We start from the raw sequence: 24,398 nt of genomic DNA on the forward strand, positions 1-24,398 counted from the left end.
TTTGTTTTTTTTTCTCTCTCCAGCCCCTTTTCCAAGACAGCCTTTAAAGAAGGGTGTGACAGCTCTGTTTTAGCACCGGCAACACTGGCAGGAGTCTTGGTTGGCAGAGTGGAGGGGTCCAGACTGCAGCTCTGTGGGAGAGGTCCTCTTGGTATTGCTAGGAGGCTGCAAGTGCTAAGAGCGATCATCCTCCCAGCAAACCTACCCTCTTGGCCTTATTCTGTGCCAGGCTCTAGGTCAGCTCAGGCCACGCAAGCAGCCTGGCCGTCCTGCTCCTCAGGCTCCCCTTCCCAACTCTTCTTGGGGCCAGCAGCACCAGAGATGGATGGAGAGCAGGGCCAGGTGCTCAGTCGATGGCCGGCTGCTCCTGGGAAAGGCAGCTCCCTTCTCTGTGCGAGAGCAGCTGCTTTGGCACAGCCACGACACTAATCCTGCCATCTGCAAGGAGAAGCCAAGGTACTTCAGTTTTGTTTTTTTTTTTTCTTCATCTGAATAGTGGCAAAAAACATTTTTGCCTGGGCTGTGGAGGAGCTGAGGTGTGTGATGGACCAGAGGAAAATGGAACCCCTGGTTTAAATGAATATGGAAAACCTAATCTCCATGGAGTAAGTCTCCCTGTTTCAAGACAGGTTCTTAAACTCAGATGTAAAGCTGTGAAGAAGCCATGCTCCTTTGTTGTAATGTGCTTTGGAGATGTGGCTCTGGCTTTTGAGGCTTGTAAGTTGTTATTACTCTAATGGAAAGGCTGTTGCAGAATGTCAGCTTGCTCATGGCTACAAACCCCCTTGCAGTTCTCAGCCTAAATGGGTTCAGGGCCAACCTGCATCCATTTGTTCTCGTGCCACCATTGTCCTCTCACTCGGATGGCTCCTCTCCCTCCCTGGTGTGTTTCTTCCTCCCCTACTCACATATTTATAGCAAGATAGAGTATTCCCTTCTACCTGTGCTTTTAGCCATATTAAACCAAGCTCTCTGTTTCCCAGCATTATGTGAAGGTGTGTGTAAAGTTTAGCAAAGCTTGCAATGATGCATCCTAAGAAGCTTTTTTTCAGGGTTGAAGGAACAGATAAGATTTCCTCTCACCCCCTTGAGAGCAAGATGTCATTTAGACATAAATGGTTTTTTTTAAGGCTATTTTCCAAATAGCAATATTTTTCTGGAAGTTTGGGGGCCTCGGTGCTTGTTGCAGAGGTTGCTTCAATCAGAAGACACAGCTCTTTTGGGTCTCAGATGCTTTCTTGCTTGGCAAGCACATGGGAAGAAGCCCTACTTTGTGAGACTGATAGTGGGTTAGCAACAGATCTGTTTGTTCCCTTTTCTGCTAAAAAGAACATCTGATATCTAGGAATAATTCTAAAAACAATCCCACGAGGGCAGTTTTCTTGAGATAAAAGTACTGTCTGGTGACTTTATGTAAGATGCCATCTTCTGTGAGGAGACAGCTTGGATGGCATGGTGACAGCTGATGAAAACAGTTACCACTTGTAATGCAGCACAGAGTTAAATATTTGTGCTAACTACAGATGCCAAGAGCTGATACTTATATAGCCATTTCAAAACATTGTAAAAACAAAAGCATGGGAGGTTGTGTGAACATTTAAAAAGCCACACCTGAACCCGTGCAAGAGAAGGTACAGATTTAAACATTTTAAAACCAAGATGTGTTCTGGAGTGACTAACCAGAAATCTTCAGTTTTAATGAACCTAAAGTCTTAATAGGTTTGGAAGCTTGCAACAAAAGGTGCATCTTGAACACTTTATTATGGATACAAGGGGCATCAAATAACTGCTGGTTTCGATTTAACTCTGGCAAAGACACCAAGGACTGATTAATAACTGGTCTGAGTGTGGGCTTCAGACTCTGCTCTCCAAGAGCTCCTGTGTAGGCCCAGGTGAAGATGGGCACTTGCTCCTGCTGCCCTCTCCAAGGAGAGAGGTGGTTGCTCAAAGTAATGCACCAGGCTGGTGGCAGAGGCAGCACCCTGTGACACGTTGAACTGCAGTTGCTCCACTTGTTAATTTTTGGGCTGGAAACAAGCCAAATGCTACTGTGATATTTGTCCAATTCACACCACTTACTGGCAACCAGAGCATCTACTTTGTGTGTTTGCCCTCAAAACACAACCCTACCTGAAGCTAGGCTGCTCTGCTGTCACTGTGCAAGAAACTACTTATTTGAAGTGTTTCCCTTTTTTTGCCATTGCCTATCTCTCCCTCTTTCCAGGTTGCTTTTAGCTCCCCAGAGGCAGCCTCCCACCTCCATGCTGCTGTCCCAGCCTTGGGGTGTGCTCCCTAGAGCTGTGAAGCACCGCACGGTGACCTCCCTCTTTGCAAACTGGATGCTATGTAACTGGAAGCATCTTACGAGGAGCGACTATGGACTCTGTGTTTGTCTATTTTGGAGAAAAGGAGGCTGAGTGGAGACCTCATTGCTTTCTACAGCTTCCTGAGGAGGGGTAGGAGGTGCTGAGCTCTTCTCCCTGGGATCCAGTGATATGACATGGTGTGTGGGATGACTCAGGGCTGCATCGGGGAGGTTCAGCCTTGACACTGGAAGAATTTCTTTACCGAGAGGATGGTCAAACACTGGAACAGGCTTCCCAGAGAGGTGGTCAATGCCCCAAGCCTGTCAGTGTTCAAGAGGTATTTGGACAATGCCCTTAGTAACATGCCTTAACTTTTGGTCAGCCCTATAGTGGTCAGGCAGTTGGACTAGATGATCGCGTATGTTCCCTTCTAGCTGGAACTATTCTGTGGGATGAGTTCTTCTAAATGTTGCTTCCCACAACTTAAACGCCCTTTGCATGTTTGCCAGGTGGCGTTTGCCCTGGGTGCCTCAAAACTGCTGAGCTTGTAGGAGGCTGGTCCCAAACAATATTCTCCTTGTTGTGTTTGAAACCCAGCCTTTGTGTCATGGGGTCACACCTGATCCACCCAGAACACACTTTAATGCTGTATTGGCTAGTAGCTCCTGCCTTACGTTTTTGCACAGAACAAAAACTTTCTCCCAGAAAATGCAGGAACGCTGCATCTGACCAATGTGTCATAAAACCAGTGATGTGGGTTAAGAGCAACTGGATGCTGGAATAACCTCTGAATAAAACGCCTCATCAGCTTCAGCTGATCTCATGCCAAGCAAGTATTCTTCACGCACAAAGATGACTGTGTTAATGCAAAGCTCTTGAAGCCGGGTGCCTCCTCGTGCTTTGCAGCAGCTAATTAGGACTCAAGGTCCGAGAACTGCTCGCTCGTTAATTCCCCAAATTGCCATTATCAGGAGCTCCCCTCCCTGGGGAAGTTTCCCCGGCCCTCGTGGTGCGAGGAAGCAATTCCTCAGACCCGGGCGGGCTTAGAAACGGCTTTTGTGGGCTTTTTAAGCTAAAAGACGGCGGTTTTTTCCCCCCTCATGAGGCAACCTTTAAACGGAGGGAGCGGCCTCCAGTCAGGCCTCCCCTCGCCTCCCTGTTGGCGGGAGCGCGCCGGCGGCCCTACGGCGCGCCCAGCAGGGGGCGCTGTGGTGAGGGAGCGGCGGGGAGGTGCCGGGTAATCTCGGTGCCGGGTTGAGGGAGGAGCGGGGCCGCGCCGGGATCCTGGGAGGCCGAGGAGGAGGAGGAGGCGGCAGGAGCAGCGATGGTGAGTGTGGAGGTGTGGGGTGGTGGGTCCCTGACTCGGCCGCTCCACGGTGGGGTGAGAGATAGGGGTGTCCCGCTGCGGCCTGCGCTGTCCCGGCCCTGAGGCTGTGAGGCCGGGGCCTTGTCCGGCGGGGGGGGTCTCGGTCGCCTCTCAGGGGCTGCTTGACCGAGCTCGGCCGCCGGCGGGGGGGTGGGGGAGTCCGGCGGGAGGGGGCCATAGGCCCGAACCGTGCCCCTAAAAACGGGGATGGGGTGCGTGTGTGTCGCTCTTACAAGCCGTGCAGTGCTTTCCTCGTCTCCCACAGGTGTCTAGTTTCAGGGCAGGAAGGGTTAGAAATGGTATTTTCCGTGGGTTTATTTCGGCGGGGTGGGGTGAGAGTTGTATTTCCCGCTTGCTCTGGATTTTGGTGAAGGTGCCTGATGCTCTGCTAAAAGTTACCTGGCTAATAGAGGCCCTGTTTACTTTTTTATTTTTGGCTAGAAGTAGTAGGGAAGCAAACTCTTCAATCGCAAGCGGGATTGCTTGAAATATAGCTGGCTCCGGCATGCAGCGGTATGGCATGAATTTTCTGAGTCCTCAAACCTGGAAGGGGTTCTACCTACCTTCCCCCCCCCAGGAAGGTACCTTGAAATCGTGGCTGCTACTGGGTGGTAGATGAAATAGCATCATCTCTGGCTGACTGCCTTTTCCCACTCGGTCACGGGGAGCAGCTGTTGGTGCCCAAACACTCAAGTGCCGCTTCCTCTTCCCACTCTGGTGTGGAGCTGTGCCCAGCCAGTGTGTCACCACTTCTGTGAAGGGGACAAAGGCAGGGCCCATGGCATGCCGCGCGTATGCCGGCACATGTAGCGTGGGACAGCATCGAGAGCTTGCACGGCTTGTGTTTCGGTTGCTTTCAGCTGCCAAAAGTTCACTCATTTGGAACCCAGTAAACACTGCACACCTTGTGCACGGTGTGGTCTAGACTGGCCTGGGGTTGCTGGAAGCGTGCTGTGTGGTCAGGCTGTTCTCACCTTAGCCTCTCTGTGCCAAGGCTTTGCGGAGAAAAGGGCTACTTACTGCGTCTGGAAGACGTGCGCAGGTCTGCTGTTTTATTCGTTAGGCTAGACGGTAGCTATTGCACAGGGTTCCTGGCTTCTGGAAAGCTAACAAAGTTGGCTGCGTACTCAGGGGCTGAGGCGTTCTCTGGAGAAACACTGATACATAGCGTTTTTCCTAAATTGTGGTTTTAGTCTGCGATCCTTCCCATGACCTTAGCAAAAGGGATTGTGAGGCACTGGGAATTTTCTTACCTAGGTGAAGAAAAATCTTGCTTCTACCATGTATTGTGCACTTCCAGGCTACTAAGAGTTTTCCACCCTCTCACTACCCTTAGAAGTCATAGATGAATTGCTAACCTGAGCAGGAGAGGGTCTGCTGAGATGATGTCTTGCTCCTTGCCTTTCATTTCTCTGGCACATATTTTCACCGTTTGGCGGTGTTAAGATAAACCTAATCACGGCATTTATTGCGTGTATGTGGTTTGACTGGTGTGGCAGTGATCAAAACCTTGCTGTGATTCTCTTGGCAAAAGGGATTCAGTAGAGCCCGTTTCTGTGAGTAAGGATTTTGAGGTGCTGCTTGTCTCTTCTGCCAAAGATGTGGTTCTGGTAAATAAAAAGGGCGAGTATCAGTCTGGTATCCTCTTGCAACAGCTGTCTCCCACCACAGACCCCGGCGTGCAGTGAGGGTTGTTTCAGAAAGCCTGATCTGTTCACACTCTTTGGTTTTTGGAAATGGAGTGATGCATTTTTGACCTAGAACTATTGCTCTCATTCCCTGTGTCCCAGGTGGTCAAAGACATTCAAGTATTAGCAGGCCTTCCTTCTGGAGTATTTAGTACTGAAATCTGTTTGTGTACTGGCTAAATGGCTATGGCCCTTTACTGGTTAGTGTAGTGATAGGGGCTTTGAAGTGTCTTTTAGTGTTGTCCTTAGAGTGCGATGTGTAACTGAGATTTGGATTCTGTCCATTGATGTTGTAGTGGCAGGTGCATTGGTCTCTTTGCAGTGGGCTGTGGTGATTGGGGTACGACTTTCTTTATTCTTTTTTAGGAGAGATTTGTGTTTCCTAGAAATTTGCAGGTAAAAGTCACTTGGAAGCCCTTGTGTTCTGAGCGTTTCCATTTCCTTTGCCTCCTCTAGCTCATCAAGGTCCATCCATGCCACGTATCGGGAAGGGCATGTGACTAGGTATCACAGGGGCCGAAGAGTTTTGCACGTTCGTGTTGATAAGATAGTCTTTAAGGATCTTGCACTGTGGTCCAAGTTGCCCAAGACTAGGGCCCTTAATGTATAATAGAGGCATTCAGTTTGTGCTGATACTAGGGGCTTTGTTGGAGGCTTGCATAACCCTGCTAGGAAGCTGTGCCAGGTCTTGGTGCTGCCTTTGTTCGGGAATGCCTGTTCCCAGAACAATTGCCATGCTATTGTCTGCTTTCAGACAGCTCCCGCCAAGACTTTATCTTTTAACGCTGCGTGTACCTCTGCATGGCACTGAGCTACTTGCAAAATGTTTCAAATAAATACCCATTTTGTTCTCCAGAAGGCATGTGGAAAGGACTGCGTGATCTGCATCTGAGAGGATGCTGAGTGGAGGAATGAACAAATGTGTCCAGATGAGTCCCAGCACATAGGGAACTTAGCACTGCTTTTATCCTAATTATTGTGGATGCCGGGAGAGGACGTTTCCTTGCAGAAACTGCACCTTCTTGGAGCTGGTGACCCACAAAGAGATCCGTAATGGGTTCACGTAAGGCATCTATCGTGTGAATCCTGTTTCTTATGAGATTTGAGATCTGTGCTACCTGGAGCATGCCTACATGTTTGCAGAAACTTTGCTTTTATAAATTGGTTTGTTGTAGTGAGCAAAGTGAGCGATAGGCAACAACATCTTGTGTGTGTTTTGGGTTAAATGAAATTTGAAATCGCACCTGATTTTTGGAGTCCTTTGGGCTGTTGTAAGTCTGCACATCTTCTTAACCTTGCATCAGCCTTTCTCCATCTTGTTTTGGCAGTTTTATGTTCCTTCTCTGTAGTGGAAGCTGGGATGATGCTGCTCTTACTCTGACTTGTTGCCTTGTTTGTTTTTGTGCTGAAGCTATAATTAGCCATTGTTTAGCCACTCCCCTTGAACTCTCAGGGTTGGTGGGATAGTATGTGTGCATTCATTTTGCAGACACTGTATATGGGGGGAGCCCCCCCCCTCCAAGGTTTCAGTATGGCAGTGCATTTATTTCCACCAGAAGAAGCTGGTGGTACCAGGGAGCTGTGGTAAGATGAGCATGACCTGAATGTGTTTTTCTTTCACGTAGTTCAGCCCATATGTCTAAAGGTTCATGCCTGTGTCTGGTATCGCTCTGTGTGCCCACATCCTTTGGTGAGGGGCTGCAGCATGCAGTCCAAACCTCGAGCTATAATTAGGAGCTGACTAACAAATATTCTCTGCTGGGTGCTTATGTAAAGATATTTGTCACACTGGGGGTGGCAGGGAGGGACAGAGGAGCAGACTCATTACTGGGGTGCAAATCAAAACACTGCAGGCACACGTAGCAACTAGCACCCTCCGAGGCTGACGTGGCATTGCTCAATCCCATTCCTCCTCTCTGGTAGGAAGCTGGCTGGCTGAAGGCTGCAAGTCCAGTACTTACCTGCGGCTAGGCCAGTTATGCTGCGTAGTTACGCTGGTCAGATGTGCCTTTTGTGGCCAGAACTTGCACAGGCAACAACGTGTTAGCTAAGGCATGGCTAATTGAAGTCTTCCTTCTTCTTAGGAGCAGAATAAATAAATGAAGCTGCTGTGTCGTTGCTGGTTTTGTGCAGTTTATTTTCAGTCAGGCAGCCTTCTCCTGGGAAAAACTTGTTGCATAGGAGCACAGGCCTTAATTACAGTGGCAATACCTGTATTCTGCACGCTACCATAATCAGAGTTGACCTAGCTTGTGCAGTCGCAGTGAGCAATCTCTCTCTGCCTTGATTTACTGCGTGCCGAGTTGTGTGACATGCCGCCTTGTTTATTGGCTCTGAAGTGAGGGAAGACAAATGGCAAACGCAGATGTTAAGGTTTGGGCATGGGGAGGTGGTCAGAGGGTCCCTGGTTTGGGAAAATGTGTGGATTCAGGTGAAAGCTGAGGATGTGGTTTGGTGTTAGCAGTTCCTACTCGCACAGTGAGCTTAAAACTCAAATTTAAGCTATTGCTTAAAATAAACTTGCATTTAAAAGCTACTTTTATTCTGTGGCCCACTTTAAATGCTCTCCTGAGGGAAGGAAGATTCTGCTGATAAAACCTTTTTTCCTACTCTTCCCACAGGTAAATTTTAATGGTGGTTCCACTTTACAGTGTCAGAAGCAGGAGGCACTTGTAACAAAAGTGTGAGGTCCTCCAGTTTATTGCCTTTCTGTTTCTCTCTCTCTCTCTCTTTTTTTAAGGCTTATTTGAGTCCTAAAACTCACAGCCGAGGAAATGCTGTTCTGGCAAAACTGCAAAATGTGCTCTCGTTAGCTTTGGCATTTTTTCCCCCCTCTTTTCTATCATCTGGGACAGAAAAGCATTACTGCAGTTAATTTGTCCTCTTTTGTAGTGGCATAAGTGCTATCCCTGGAACCAGCTCAGCTAGCTAATGGCTTTTAGAAATAAAGTACTAAGAATGTATATTCCTAATCTGTGGAGCTAAAAATTCAATATGTAAACTGCTTGGGTTGCTGAGTGCATTAATATTGGTACAAATGAACACTGCAAGTCCTAATGATAGCAATTAGTATTTTATCTGATACCTGGGTCTGTCTTAATGCTCTGAGAATTAAAAACAAATCCTCCAGTGGAGATTTTTCCCCCATGCTTTTCAGCGTGCTCGCAAGTCGGGCTTTTAAACTGCTTCTAAAATAATCCTGTGTCTTGTGAAGCTTTTGTGGGGGGAAGGTTCTTTTAAGGAAATAAACCCAGCTTATCTACTCTCCTATAATGGGAAGGGAAACCTTTATTTTTTTTTGATGCCTTCACAAATAAGCAAGTTATTGTCTTACATGAAATTCTGTCCTGCAGATAGGCTTAAAATCAGTCCAGCTTGTTGTCTTTTAGCCCAGCTGGGAAGCAGTAATAGCAGGGGCGAATGAATGCTATAATCCTGCAAAGCTGGAAGTGCATCCCTTCTTATTGTATGTGCCGAAAGTTTCTTTTGGCTGAGGTTGATTAGAAAAAAAAAAAATCCACCTGTTTTTGACTCTGTTATGAGCAGCTCCTCCAGGGCTGCCGGGAGAGGGATTCAAGTGGCTTGGCTGAACACAGGCTATTTATTACCCCTGCCTCTTCCCTGTAAAATGAGGAAGCAGTGTAGGGCTGCAGCAGTGAGGCTGCAATCACATGTTGTTGGGTATAATGAAAACAGAGTACATTCAAATGCAACCTTCTGAATGCCCTCTAGCATCTCTAGGATTAAGTTAGTAATTCAGAAAGTAGAGGTCTCTCCTATCTTGCTGGATACTTTGGGGCAAAGAGGCGCTTTAAAAACACTGACTGTGTAGTTAGCCAGGGAGCTGAGAAATTGTATTTCATTGCTAACTCATCTTCCATGCTAATTTTCGCTGTTTTTTTTAATCCCTCTTTTTAGTATCCTCCTAAACTGATCAATCTCACCCTTCAAACTCTTGTAAGTATGAAACGACTTAAGAAGGAGAAAGTGAGAAATACAGAGAAAACTTTACCCTGTCAAACTGTATTCTTTGTGGAGTGATCTCAGATTGTTTTTTAAAGCAAGAAAGGGAAAGAAATTCTTCAATGGCTTAGAATTAACATAATGAAAATCTTCTCTTGTTTTTTCAAAACTTAGACATACCATTGAGTTAGCATCTATCAGTGCTGGTGTGCATGATTCTAGCTTGTGGTAAAACTTACGGTAAAATATTTTGTCTTGCATCTCGGTAATGGAAAAGTGAGCAGAGCCAGAGCCACAGTGCCTTGCATATGTGGTAGGCTAAGAGCAGAAAGGTGGATGTTGCTCATTCATCCGTGATGTCTTCGTTATGCACCTGAGCCTTTTTTTCTGGTAATGTGGCTGAGAATATACTTTTGTGGAGCAGCATGCTGGGGTTACTGTGGTGTCATGCATCGCTTGGGTTCTGGGCTGTCTGCGCTTTGCTTGGGTTCACCTGAAGTTCAGAGTCAAGCAGCCTGAATTTGCAGACCAGAGCACTGGTTTGATGGGCTCTTGGGAAAGAGAGAACAGGAGGGCCTTTCCGGTGGGTTTGCTTATCCCTGTGATAGGATGCAAGATTTGCCACTGGTATTGGTTGAGTCTAGAAAAACTGACTTATTTTTTCCTCCCATACCAGTGGAGAGCTGATGTGCTCCAGAATGCAGCGGTTTAGGTGGGGAGTGTGTGATTTGACAACAGGATGTGCAATTGGCTAGGGTCTTCTGTCCAGAGCTTTCTCCAAGAGTGAGATCAATCTCTTGCCAGATTTATTTATTTATTTTAACTTGGCCATTGACTTAAGTGACTTCTGTCTAGAATGTCATGTTCCGTTTTGATTTTGGGCTTATAGCTTACAGTATCCTCCATCTTCAGGGAAAAAAAAGCACAACTCACTTTATATTTGATGCTGCAGCATTTTCTTGCCATCAGTTGAGAACAGCTATTGAGACACCAGCACATTAGTGGCTCCGTTTCCATCCTTTAAGTGCAGTTCCAAAACCGAATGATATCCTGGCATTAGCTCCTAGGCAAGGAACCAAAGTCATCGTTGTTGGTTAAACACTCCTTTCCAGGGATTGTGCAAACTTGATGAAACTTGAGTACCACCTCTGGGTAGTTGAAAAAGGTAGCTCTTCCCTTAAATTCTAGGGTTAAATCAGCTTTGTGGTGACTGGATTTGAGGACCGGGCATTAGCTAGGACATTGCCTAATTGCAGCGGTTTATGTGGCTGCCTTGTTTTCAAGGCTGAAGTAGCTGGTGTATTTTTAAATTGCCTTTTGCCAAGCAGATGGGTGCTAATTTGACTTGTCATAGCTGAGTGCTACTCCTCATGAGGGGACCTGGTTTTGCCCAGTTCAGTCTGTGTCCCTTAAGCCTGTGCTGGGACATGGCTGATATTAGTCCTCTGCAATGGGTTGACAGTATTATTTTGCTGGAATTTTTTAGCTTTATGTTTGGGTTGCTTAAATATTTGTAAACTTTCTCACATTATATGCAGTTTACTGCTTTTCCAAAGTAGTGAATATTCATTAGTGTTCTCTTTTTTTTTTTGTAAGGAATCCTGCCTTCCTCCATTGATTATTTGGAAGAACTTGGCTTTTTTTAGGCTGTTTGTAGCCTCTCCAGTTCTGTTGGAATGACATGTTATCCCTAATGGTGACCTAAAAGATAAAATTAAATGCTGCTTCTGTTGTTGGTTTGACCCAGAAGTGAGATCTGTAAAGGGTCCTGAGGAGGAAAGTTTTAGCAGCTTTTCATTTAGTGGTTTATTTATATCCATCTTTGCACATTGCTCTAACCCCACCAAGAGTACAACAGCATAGGTATCAAGGATGTATTCCTTCCAAGGTTTATTAACAAATCTTTTGAAAGGCTCCATGTACTTACTCTGTCATTTGGAGGGTGAAGCTTTGTAGTGCTGGAGATCCCCCCAGAAAACTCCCTGGCAAAACTAGGCTTGATAGTAGGTTAAAAGGCAAGAAGGGTTTGGAAGAGTGCTCTGGGGGCGGCCGAAGAAGCTTTAAAAAAAGTGAAGTAGAATGTACGAGCTTTTGTCTGTAACATGCAACAAACCCCCAAATACTTATTTTGATCATAGCTCCAAACAAGGTGTGGTTACCTGGATTCTTCTTATCCCTAGAAACCTTTTTCCAGAGAATTGTACTGGGGGAAATGGCCTTTTTCCCTCGTGCACATCCAATTTTTCCCACCCTGTTCTTCTGAGACTCTTGAAGAGAGTCTGCTTTGAAGCTATTGATTAGGTACTTGGCTCTGTCCTGACAATAATTGCTAGTTTGACATTGTAATTGTTATTGCATCACAGTTTTCTTTTTTTTATTTTGGCAGCATCAGTGTTTGTCTCTTTCATCCTCCCTTTGTATGGAATGTACTAATTAGATCTTAAACTTAAGGAGTTGCTCAGTACTTGCATCTTTAAAAATCCAGCCCATGGCACTTAATAGACCTGGTTTGGTGGTACCTGATGAATGGTGTTTCCTTTCTTACAGGTGTATTGTAGTAGTTCAGTCTTCACTTGCCACCTGATAATTCCTTGGAAAAAAATATTAACGCAGTTACTTCTCTTGGGCTGTGGTAGGATCTGGTGATGAGTCTTGAGACTGTGAAGCTTGCATATCTTACTCGTCTGCTCTTGGCACTTCTCTCTGAATATTTGAAGTCTTTCATGATGTGGGTTTTTATCGGTGGCTCTTGACTGGAAAGGTGAATGACAACTATCTTCTACCTGTTCTGTTTATAGGAATTAAGGAAAGCATGGGGTCTGCATACTGAAAAGCACCTTTTTAATAAACTCATAGATGTTTTGATGCCCTATTTGTGTGCATTTGAACTTTTCTCAATACGATTCTTGTTTTCCTTTGCGCAGGATGCCATTATTCCCTACAAGGAAATCCTGCAGATGTATTGGGAGAAAGCAACAAGCTTTGTGAATGCCCAGTGTGATGGACTTGAACCCTGGCAGCTTGTTGGGTTGACGTTTTCTTCTACGCTTGTAAGTGTATGGCTGCATGGCTTCCTCTTCCAGTCTGAGAGTAAGTATTTGAAGTGGGGGATTTTCTTATGTTTGGCAGGGAAGGGAAGGGAGATGGAGTTGTTCTGAAGTAGTGGAAGGAAAGAAGATGAAACAAGGCCAAACACTTGTTAAAACTGACTTTCTGCTGTCAACTAATATTAACAAAACCCCCTTCCAAATTAAGGTCAAGGCCTGTCTGATCAATGAAACACTGCCATTCCTTGAGAGGATGCGGTAGGCCAGCCTGGAACGCATCTGCATCTCCTTCCCTTCCTCTTGTCTCCCTTTTGCTTTTGGCTAAACTATTTACTTGTTGCAACACTCTCTTCTTGCTCAAAACCTGGGAAAATTTATCTGAGAGCTGGGTTCTTGTGAACTTAGTCACTGGTGCAAAGTGTCTGGATAACTCTTGCTCTTGATTGTTTCCCTTCCTGCTGGGGGAGGAGACATGCTTTTGATTCAGTGTTGGAGACATGTTTCATCCTCAGGATGTTCAAGATAATTGCATGTGGTGGTGTTGTGTGGATTTTTTAATTTTTTTTTCCCCCCGGAGCATCTTCCTGTTTTGAGTAGTTTCTGATGTTGACAGCTCTTCAGTGGGATCTCTTTTGATGAACCTGCAGTTTTCCGTCTGATGGTCAAAGATAACTAGCTCGCCTTCAGAGGACAACAAGGTGCTTTTCAGTTCCCACAGGCCTTAGGGTTACACTCCAGTGGCAGTTTGTTAAAAGCCAAGTTTTTAACTTGATGTTTACTTCTGTGCCTCTCTGTTCCTCAACCAGCCTTTTTTCTTTTTAAAGATGGGAGTAGCTGAATAGTGGGAACGTCTATGGAAGGAACAAAATGGTATGAAGCTTTTGCTCAGCATAGGGTTATGTTAGCTTCTTGGCTAGTATTTGTACTGTTGCACAGTTTTGGTTTTTTTTTATTGACTAGCTGTTATAAGATCTGATTAGATTGTCTGAATTTTTCAGGAGTTTGCAGTCTTCTCTCACTGTGGAAGGTATTAATGAAAGAGTGCTCACACTGAAATGCGCAACAGAAATGTTATTGCCAAAGTGTTAACTAGTGTTTGCTACAGAATGTGCCAAACTGCAATTACTGTCCTTATGTAAATTTCAAAATATATATGAAGTGATATATATACATGAATTGGGGGGGGAAATGTAGATAAAATTGCAAAGTCCTAAAATGGTTGATTTTTAAAGTTTGTTTAGTTATTTTTTTGATGTAAACGTCCTGTAACTGCTGGTGCTCAACTGAAATGCCTGTAGGACTCAAAAGCATTTTTGGTGGCTATAAAGCATCTGTGTCATCCTGCTTTCGTTCCTGCCTTTAGAGCCACCCCAGGAGTTTTCCGGTGTTTGTCATCAGTGGCTTCTCTCATTTCAGTATTTGGGCTGTGGTGGAATTTCTGCTCTTCCCTCTGTCTGTCCCCTTCCCCTGAGTCGCCTCCCGTTGCATCACCCGTTTCCTATATCAGATGGCCAGACATCAGGCCAGTCCTTGTCACGTTATGGCTGAAGTACTACTTCCTCCTTTGATTTGAGAGCCAGTTTCATGTTGCTGAGTGTGTTCATGTTACAGTACTATTCTGGTTTGAAGAGGCAGAAAATATTTTCAAAAAGTTTTTTCCCTTTTTGCTGGAGACCTTACCTTTAGTGAATCCTAAAATCCCTCTCTTTCCTGTAAAATTCCCCATGTGTGTGCAAATTCCCTTATAAGTAAGAAAACGAGTCAAATTATTGATTCCCATAGATGGCTACTGTTCTGCGAGCCAGATGTTTCTGTAGCATGGTCCACTTCTGAACCTTGCTCTTTGGTGTGCACATCTGTCTCACCATGTCCCCTTGGTCACTGTGTTACTTTAGCTTGGATCAGAAATACTGAGCCTGTGTCATGGGCTGTATCAGAAGTATTGTGCTCTGAGTCCATTTTTTTTGTTTCTGGAGTCATCTTAAGTTAATTTCTGACTTTTGTCTTTCAGGTTTAACATCCCGAACTAAAAAAAAGTTCTTTAAGCTACTGAGAAAAATGCCATTTATTGGGGCTATAGTAAGTATTTGAACAACTTTTCTTAATATTATGTCAGGTCCTTGTTTCAACCTGCATAGCACTCTCTGAGAACTTCTGTGCATCTTTGTTGTCATGTTACTATGATCAGAATGATCCAAGGATATAGATCTGGAAGGTCTTCTGCTGACACCTGGTTTAATGAAAGAGATAATTTCTACCTAGTCTTTTTATCATAGTATCATTCTCATAAAATGAGGATGCCACCTTTTTTTTTCTTTTTTTAACCAAGAATTAGTGAATGTGGTTACAGAGCTTTCCAGTAACATTTCCTTGTTGTTAGATTTTAAGAAAATATTTTTATTTATGGAAGAAGGGGACAGGATTGAACTTGAGTTGTTCTTCTGAAACAATGTCTTATTCTTGAGCAAGTGTGAGATAGCCACGTGTTTGTTGTGCAACATGGAAGGATAATTTTTTGATTCCGATGATTAGTTTAGAGCTCAGATACCTATTAGCATTATAGCACAAAGATATTGGAAGTTTGTGTAATCATTAAAACAAGACAAGCTTTAGTGTTTGGGAGATGTTGGGGGTTTTTTTTGCATAAAAACTTGAAACTACAAATGTCAGCATGCTTTAGCACGTTAATGACTTAATGATCGAGAAATGCACAGCTTGGTTTATTTTACCTAGTAAATGATGGTATTGCACTTGATTGCAGTTCTTTCTGCTTGATGTGTTGGCATATTTACACATTGATTCATGGGGTCAGGATTGTTATAGGCAATTTTATCAAATGAGAGTAGCAAAGAGGAACTTTTTCCTTTTGCCACGGACAGGTGGTTCCCCAGTTTCTCCCCAGCCTTCTGGAAGGGACTAGCATCCCCCCTGTATGTCATGTTAAATGCCCCAGCTTTCACCTTCTGACTCGAGTAGTCCTTGATCAGGTGAATTAATGACTTGTTCTCTTCTGCTTGTATTTTTTTGTTGGCCTGTTAGAAAAGGACACCTTTTGGCCCCTTGTATACAGTCCCTATTTTGTCCAGACTTACCTTCTCAGGGCTAGCGCTGTTAAGCTCTCCTGTGCCAGGGGACTCCTGGTGTGTCCTATCTGTGTACTCTTTCTGCTCTTTGGTAGGCTGATACCTGATAACCTATCAGTTGCTTACAGGAGGCCTTGACTTTGAGGCATTCCAATGTCCAAAAGTCTTTAAAGCTGATGATATCCCAACACCTGTGTTGCCTGGAAGAAGAGTCTCTACTTTGGAATGTGCTATGATAAGAAGTCTGGGCCTCCTTGAGTGTAACATGTGGGTGGGAAGAAAGAAATCTCCTAACTGTGTCTGTAGTGGAGATTTTTTTATTGTTTCTATTTTCCGGAGTTTCTAAACTGTGTGTATGGTGGCAGGAGAGACAAGGTGCAAAACAGAACGCATCTGAAGACTTCTACAAATTAAAAACTGACTTAAAAGGGATAAAAATGCAGTATTTTTGCCTTGAGCTTTGTTTTCTCAAGCGTTAAGGAAGGGGCTCAAAGCTCCCACTGCTCATCGATACCCAGTAAAGAACATACTCTGTCTGAACATTGTGGTGGTGGTGTCTGTGCTGTTAAATGAAATGCAGCCAAGCAGTGGCCCAAGTGCCACTCTGCAGTCACCTACATGGGTTACTTGGCACAGTTCCGGGCTGTGCCAGCTACCATTCCTGCAGGCAATTTCCAGTGTGGTTTAGGGACTAGTGTATGCCAGTTCACTATTCCAGGCAGCTTGGTTTTGGAGGGAGAGGTTGGTAGGAAGGAGGAGTTGAACTGTGTGGCTGTGAACTCTGCTATGCTTTTTCATGATAGAGCTGAAACAGTTCCTATCTGTTCTGCTCAATAATATGGATGTAGCTAGTGAGTTCAATCTTGCATGCACTCAACAATTATTTGTAATATGGCCAGCGCTATTGTTGATAGGATTTTCCTTTCTTTTCAGATTCAAAAGAAGATTGATGAAGCCTTGAATGATGTCACTTCCAGTTTATCCTTCCTGAAAGATGAAAAGGATTATATCAAAGCACTGCCGGAACGAGGCATGAGCCAGCCTGAAGTACTAGAGAAGATGAAAGAGTACAGCTCAAAAGGTATGAATGTGGGTCTGTACTGCAGCAGAGGTGGGTCTGTTTCATAGACCTAACATCAGACTTACTCTCTTAAATGAGTTCTAATGACTCCTGCTAATGGTTTCATCTTAAATATTTCCTCCCTGATGTTCTTTGCTTGCAAATTTTTGTCTGTTTTCCTTCTGGAAGTGACTAAGATGGGTATTCATGACTTCTAATAATGTATTTGGGTACTTACATTGAAATTCTGTTCCTTCCCCAAGAATTTGAGACTGATGATGGGAGAGCCGAGAAGAGAAATGTGGAAGAAGTTATTTGAATGCATTTTTGATTACATTTCTGAGCAGTGGCCTAAAAGTTTGACTTTTAACAGAAATTTATTTTCTGTGAAGCCCCAGGGAATACTCATAATAAAAACCCCCAAACTTCCAAGCAGGATTTCTAGGGAATTTCCAAGACTGTCTCTCTTAATCAAAGTCATAATGGTTTGCACCTTGAAAATGCCATTTATGGAAGGCAAAGTCACGATAATGCTCTCCTGGTTTGAGTCCACATAAACAGTGTCTGAAACTTAATTTGAGTTGTCTCACTCATGTAAATATCTCCACCCTGATTCTTGTACCTATTACTCCGAATGAGCAAATTTGGGTGACTTGCTGTCCAGAGGAGAAGATACGACTGACCTGCTCCTATCCCAAATTTGAGAAGTGCCTTGAATTTTCTGCTAGAACAGTGCACCTACTCCAAATGCAGAAACAAACACTTTTGCAGTTGAGTGTCCTATAACAACTTCCTTCTTTTTTACTTTTATGTATTGCTTATGTAACTTCTGTCTGTGTTTTCCCTCATGATTACTTCCTACCTTCACTGGGTTGCTCTTTCCTTTTTTCTTTTCCTATGGTCCCCTCCTTCCCACACACATATACTCCCCTTTCAAAGTTACTTGGAAATGATGATTGGATTGTGACTATGTTCATCTTAAATATGCTTGTGAAGCTGATGCCATTGAGTTTTGAGAAGGAGGCTAACAGTTAGCAGAGGGAGCAAATAATCAAACAAGTGGAGATACACTGCCAGGGTGTATGGATGCAGAAGGTTACTTGGTTAAGTACCATCACGCTGGACAGTGGGTTGAAACACTTTTCAACAGGGTGTGCTGCTGATGCTGTTCCATCCACCTGCTCTCATACGTTAAAGCTTCAGCAGTATACTGTTTTAGGTGAAATTCAATTGAGGCACCCGGCATTGTAGGTTTTAGCAATACAAGCTTGGCCTTCCTGTCTCTTCTCAGCTTACAGTGGTGATGGGTGCTCTTTGAAAGTGGCTTTAACTTTAGCCACTTTAGAGTTCAGTTGGTTGGACAGCAGTTTGGGGAGACTGAGTGGGAATTAAGTGGATTACATATTAATATAACTGCTTGCTGCAGCTAGATGTTGTTTATGTGCTGACTCTTTAGTCATCATTCACTTGCAGTTTGCAAAGTTCATGGGATACATGATGCCAGAGGCTTAGTGTCACACACAGCTATCTCTGTGGCACAAAAATCATACTTGTTCCTCATCAGTGAAATCTCAAAAGCTGAATCCTCATCTGCAGAACTGGTGAGGGGACTTCTCTGCACTTCTACATGCCTTCTGAGAATGGCTGTGTTTGCCAGCAGTGTGCGCTTCCTCTTTCAGGAGATGTACGTTGGCAGGATGGGAAAGTCTCTGGGACTGTGTACAGTGGTGAAGAGAAACTCACCCGACTGCTAGTGAAGGTAAAGTGCAGTCTAACTTTGCATCTTTGCAGATATCCTTAGCATCTTCAGGGTGACCAGAAACCCCTCAACACTGTTCCAGCGTCTTTGAAAATAAATAAGGAAGATCTAAAACTAAGGCTGCCCAACTATGAAGACAGAGCCTAGGGTAAATGTAGGTGGAAGGGGAATTATTAGGAAAGCACTTGGGCAGTGTAAAGCTAGCCAAGTGACTGTCCCTGAGAAAACACAGTATAGAGATAGCTAGGATCCAATCACATGAGATGTTGTTTTGAGTAGGAAAGTAAGAAGCTGGTTACAAGTGAACTGGAAACTGGTACTGACCTTCTAATTCAGGGAATGGTAGGAGGCATAAAATTGCCATAGATCAGCTTCAGCAAGCCCCTGACAGATGTGCCTTTGCTGCAGGCTGGAGTGAAAGCATCCTTGGCCAGCCTGATACTGAGAGGCTGTGGGACCTTTGGACTGGAACAGCTTCACTGAGCAAAACTGAATTCCTCTTGGTTTAAGCAAAAAAGAAGTTTGTAAAATGTTTTTTGGCATTACTGTGCGGTCCAGATCTTACAACAACGGAGCACTGGCATGCTTCAGTGGTGTCTTTGTTAGGTCTGTTTACCTACTCAGGAACTTTTCCCTTTGAGAAGATCGGAAAATAACCTAAACAGCCGAAAGGTCTGTTTTCAAAAATATCTACTTCAAGAGGTTTTTTGCTAGAAAGGGAAGTGTAGCCTTCTTGCTCCTGGGAACAGCTTTTATAACAGCTGTAATGAGCCCTGTTTGGTGGTTGCTATTGCTGTTTTCTTCTGCGTGTTGACATTTTCTTTGCCACTCTGGGGAAACATAAAGCTCAGAGCAGCCTTTCTACAGGGGCCTCAGCTTGGATTGAATGTTGTGGAAACATTCCCTCTGTTTGTGCTGATTATTCGCTGGTTTATTCTTCTGTATTTCTTTTAACATCCCTGCAGTTGCTTTTTGATCTCGACTGCAGGAGGTCGGAACTGGCCTGTTCCAGTCTTATCCTGTGAGTCCACGGTTGCAGAACAAGCATGAAATACTGGTTTCCACAGCCACTTTTGTTGTGGTGTGGGTGGGCATTTGTGCTTTTCTAGCTGCTTCAGAATTCCCCTTTAATAGTAAACTTGAAAACTAGTTTTGCAAAGTAAATTTTTTGGCCTGCTTTCTGTAAAGCAATCACAGGGTGCATATTGTGTTCTTTTTTTAGAATAGGGAAATGATTAAACCTGTCTTTACAACAATAAATATTGCTATGTTATAGAATCACTCCAGAGGCCAGAATGCCCTAGAAAAACAAATGATTTTTTTTTTTTTTTTAACCCCTCAGCCATAGCTTCCCAGCTTGTAGTATTTACTTGCAGGAGCAGTTAAGTCCAGGTAGCTCTGCAGTATCGTTACGGCTAAATGCAGCTAATTTGCTTATACAGTGTGTATGGTGAGTTCTCAAATCTGCACTGGTAATCTGGTGCTTCATGGGCAAGGCTAACTTTCTGTCTTTGTTTTCTGAAGGTGTATGAAGAGTTTGCCTGGAGTAATCCTCTCCATCCAGATATATTCCCTGGTTTGAGGAAGATGGAAGCGGAAGTAGTGAGGATTGCCTGTACGCTCTTCAATGGGGGCCCCAACTCTTGTGGTGCTGTAAGTAGCCTGTCTTCAAGTGTCCTCTGAACATTTTGGATATTTCTGACTTGTGTCATGTGTGCAAGCGCACCCTCTGCTATCCATCTGAGACTGAGGTCAAGCACATTCTGGTGTATGCCATGCCAGCATAGCTGTATGGAAGACAGTTGCTAATTGCTCTTCTTGGTGAAGCTTTGAGAGACAATTTAACTCAGGGAAGTAGTTCTCTAGCCAAGACCATTTACTTCAGCGCTTTTTCACACTCTTAAATGATACAGGCTTGATGGCAGTTGGAAAAGAGAACCAGTGTAATGTAGCCTGGCTGGCTGTCAGTGGGGGACAGTGAACAGAGCAGTGTCACTTTGAGTATCTCCCCTCAGTTTTAATCTCTGAACTGGAAATCTGTGAGCCTGCCAAAATGCTAAGATTGAGGACAAGGCCAGCTGGCTGGCTAGTCACCAACAAGCAGCTTGAAATGTTGGTGATCAAGCAGGCATGGTATGTATTGTCATCTGTCCAGCTGGAAAGCTGTCTTTCCAGGCTTTTGTGACCTTCCAGTATGCTATGGTGGAAACCAGTTTTAAAGCCTTGATAGAGTTCCTAGCAAGAGTCCAGATGTGTGTTCCTAAACTGATGCTTTCAGAGTTGGTCAAAGAGCAAAAGATAGGAAGTTGCATGGTGAGCTATTGTTATAAAAATAAGCCATGGCTTTTTACACTCCTCTCTCTTGCTTTACCTTTTTGGTAAGGATCTTGAATTCCTTAGGCCAAATTCTCTTCCTGTTTACATGGAGCATGGGACAGCAAGGTCTTATCTCCTGGCATGGTGGTCACGTGCAGCTGGGATACAAATAGGCTGCTCAACAACTTGTGAAGAAGTTGTTCCATTTATGAGAAGAATCCAGATGAGATTTTTTCAGAGACTGGGCATGAGTTGATGCTAGGGAGGGAGAAGGCCAGCAATGGCTGAAGATCAGTATGGGAAGGTAGTGTTGACTTATGAACTTGGGAGGTGAACTGGCCTTGAATGGGCTTAATCTGATAGTTGGAGGCTTGGTTGTGTTAAGGAGGTAAGTGCTGGAGTAGCTGTATAATAGGTGTAGCTGGAACCAAACTCCACCGGATTGAAGATGAAACCTGACTGTACAGTGTCTGGGAGTATAAAATGGGATTGCCTTTGATAGCAGGAGGTTGCACCCTGTGACCTGACTTGTCTTCTCAGGACTGTATTCCTTGTGCCACCTTCAAGTTTAGAGAAGGAATGTGCCTCTTTGCTTATAAAAAGCATTTAACCTCACCTCATCTCCTTCCTGATTTGCAGTACTGAGAACACTGGTGAGATTATCCCTGGATTAGGGAATAGGCTGGGTCTAAAGCTGTTGAAACTCATCTTTATCAACAGTTGAGCTGTTGAAACTCATCTTTATCAACAGTTGAGATGTCAATTGATACAACAGTCAGATAGCTCTGTGACGCTTACCATATGCTTGGAGAGCTTTCCTTGCTGAAGCCTGCAACACCTGTGTTCAGTTTTTGTTACGTAAACCATGTGTTGTAAAAGTGTCAACCTTGGCCCCGTGTGCTCTTTCACTAAAATTTAAAAGTAGAATTGCCTGAGAGGAAAAGTTCAGAACAAGTAAAAAACTGCTTCAAACCAATAAGACAGTGGTCACAGCCAATGTGAGAACTCCACAGATGCTCTCTGGGGGAATCCCTCTTCTCCCTCTGTCTTCCCCTCCCTTCTGAGGATTGTGCCACAAAGCTGTGCCTAAGATTCAAACAGAAGCAAAGCAAACAAGGAAGCATGCAACCTGCCATGGAGTTACGTTCTAGCTGGTTGAACAGTCAGATTTGCAGGGTGAGAGGGAGGGTTGAGAAGTTGATTGGCTGGAAACAGAAGATTAATTGCATCCCTGTAATTATCTTGTCCAAACAAGCCTCTCCAGTGGACTTCTTGTCTTCCTCCCACATTGCCCTTCCTGACTGTGAAGTGTACAGAGTTGCTAATCATTGATGGAGAGATGTAGGTGGATACGTGGAGGTCACATGCTCTTTAAGTAGTTGGGCTCAAAAACCTTCCTTATTTCCTTCTCCCCAAAACAGCATTAACATTTCAGAATTATTTCTGGAGGCTTGGACAGTTACGAAGTCATTTAAAAAGAGCATTTTTTCAAACTGATGCTATGCTTTCTGTCTCTGGAAGCCCCTGCTATGGCTGGCTGCTCAGGCTGCTGCAGTTACGCTTCGGTAACCAGTGAGGCTGTAAAACAGAGATGGCTAAACCAGGGAGGGTGCAATGCTGTGAGTTATCTTTAAATTGATCTGTTCAGGAGGTGCTGCTGGCTTTTTCTACTGAGAAGGCTTCTGGTTTACTCGATTCAACTTTTGCAGTGTTGAAAACTAAAACAAATGCTTTTTTTTCCTGAATTTCATCACTGCCATCTCTGAGCAGTAGTGTGTCTTAGTGCCAGGTCCCTGTCCACTGGATTTACTAACCTGATTTAAGCAGCTGGGACTGCTTGTCCGATTTTGTTGGTGCCTGTTGATGGTCCCTGAAGGCAGATGGAGCTTGTTGGTGTTTCTGGAGAGTGTATCTGTGGCTACGCTATGTGCAAAACACCAAAAGTTTCTGTGTGTGCTTCTCAGTGAGGCAATTTCACTTCGTTTGTGCTCTGATTTCCACGACACGCTGCAGAACAGCGCTTTTTGGGGCTAATACTCTAGTGCTCAGTCTGGGAAAAGCAGCACAGTGACACATTTGTGCTGTTCCCAGGGCTTTCAGCAGCCTGGGGTTCCCTGCACGGTCCTGCCCTGTGACATGTGGACATCTTCCTAAGCAGGATCTCTGGAGGGCAGTCCCCTGCTTCCTCTTTGAAGTTTTTTGGTGTGTTTAATAAATGCTAAAATGAAACACGTCTTTTTAGATTTCTGCATGTTAAATCAGATGAGCAGCTTGCATTATTTACAGAAGTTGCCTTTGTTTGAGGCATGGGGGCTATAATTCTTCTTAGTTTAAACATGGGCATAAAACCACTAACCACCCTTGTGGCAGGGGGTGTGCAGGCGTGCCTTTTTGCCTTAAATTGCACCGAGAGATGTTCCAGGTTTTTAAGCAGTTTTTAAAAGTAATCATTTTCAGCAGCGGATGGATGCTTCCTATTTCTTGCTAATTACTACTTTTGTTCTTACTTTTAATCATGTTACGCAAGAGCAAAGAGACAGGAATTGGTGATTTTTGGCTCCCAGGAGATTCTAATCACATTCTTGCAATGATTTGGAAGGACTAATTAAGCTCAGCACATAGAGGAGGAATGGGGGAGTTTGTTCTTGTCTGATGTGTGCATGTGTTCCTGTTCACAAGGTGCTTTGTTTTGCAGTGCTGGCTCTGTGGATTTCCCCTCTAATTTGGGGAGAAATCACCACTTTTATGCAAGCTTCAATGATTTTTTTTTTTTAGTAGTTTTTTGAACTTTAAAAATAAAGGGCAGCTTTGAAGTGCAGGGGAAAATTGCATGGGGGGGTGTGTGCCTGTGTATTTGATGTCAATCTCTCTGTGAATTCTTCTTTGCACTTACTCTGCAGCTGAGGACAGGAGACAGGAGGCAAAATCAGCAGACGCAAACCTAAGCGTCCTGTAGAAACCATCTTGTCTCTTCCCCCCAAATTCTGGGCCTTCCAAACTTTGTCGTAGTGCTGGCTGTACATTTGAAGTAGGACTTTAACAGTGAAATGCGACTGATGTGTCTTGGGGGGCCTTAAGCTCTGCAGATCTGTCAGGTTTTATCTGTAGTGATGAGCAGGTCACCTTGAGAGAGACAACTAGTGGAATTTACAACCTGCAGGTTTACAGGGGTTTTATGTGAGTCTGCCACTACGTTATGACCATGCAGTGGATTGTGGTATATTTTTACTCTAATGCTACCTTAGAAATAAACTGTAGTTTGCTCTCTTATTCAAGGAGTAGTTCAGCTCAGTGAAACTTTGGGTTTGAATCTTTGTCTCCAGGGTCTGAATGGACGTGTTTCCCAAGGTGGAAATGCAAGCAAAACTTTAGAGACCATGAACCAAAGTGGCTCTTCTATGTCTGACAGTTTGACAGTGACATGCAAGTGGCATGGCTAAAGAAATCCTAGAATAGGGACCGTACCTTTTATTGCTGTTTTAATGTTGAGGTTCCAGAGCACTGGAATTTGGAGGGAGGGAGCAACAGAAGGGATATACTGAGTTTAGAAAGCAGGAGGGATATTTTTTTCCCTATGCTTTCTCCTCTCCCCTCCCATGTGGAAAATAATAAATAAATCGAGAACAAAAAAGTCTGCTTGCTTGCCTTTTTCCACACACTTTGCCTGGCTTTTGAAGATAGTGCAGGGTTGGAAAGCTGCTTAAAACAATGCCTATTTCAGCCCCTTTCCCCCATGGCATCGCTTGAACCCGTGGACTTTCATTTAGAGGAGAGAAAAAAAATATTTATGTGAGCCATTGGCGGGTGCTG

General features: G+C 44.3%; 1 protein-coding gene across 1 annotated transcript in view; it reads left to right on the top strand.

The window, feature by feature from the left end:
- The first annotated feature begins 3,602 nt into the window (after window positions 1–3,602).
- The window catches only part of SGPL1 (sphingosine-1-phosphate lyase 1), a 29,730-nt gene continuing 8,934 nt past the window's right edge, over window positions 3,603–24,398 (top strand). Inside the window, exons 1-6 of the mRNA XM_010579933.1 lie at window positions 3,603–3,633; window positions 12,248–12,413; window positions 14,382–14,449; window positions 16,387–16,534; window positions 18,193–18,272; window positions 19,797–19,925. Of these exons, the coding sequence (XP_010578235.1) occupies window positions 3,631–3,633; window positions 12,248–12,413; window positions 14,382–14,449; window positions 16,387–16,534; window positions 18,193–18,272; window positions 19,797–19,925 (594 nt within the window). The 5' untranslated portion in view covers window positions 3,603–3,630. The remainder of the gene's footprint in view (window positions 3,634–12,247; window positions 12,414–14,381; window positions 14,450–16,386; window positions 16,535–18,192; window positions 18,273–19,796; window positions 19,926–24,398) is intronic.

Source organism: Haliaeetus leucocephalus, unplaced genomic scaffold (assembly GCF_000737465.1).
Source record: "Haliaeetus leucocephalus isolate CR32 unplaced genomic scaffold, Haliaeetus_leucocephalus-4.0 Scaffold687, whole genome shotgun sequence".
In the NCBI taxonomy this organism is placed as follows: Eukaryota; Metazoa; Chordata; class Aves; order Accipitriformes; family Accipitridae; genus Haliaeetus; species Haliaeetus leucocephalus.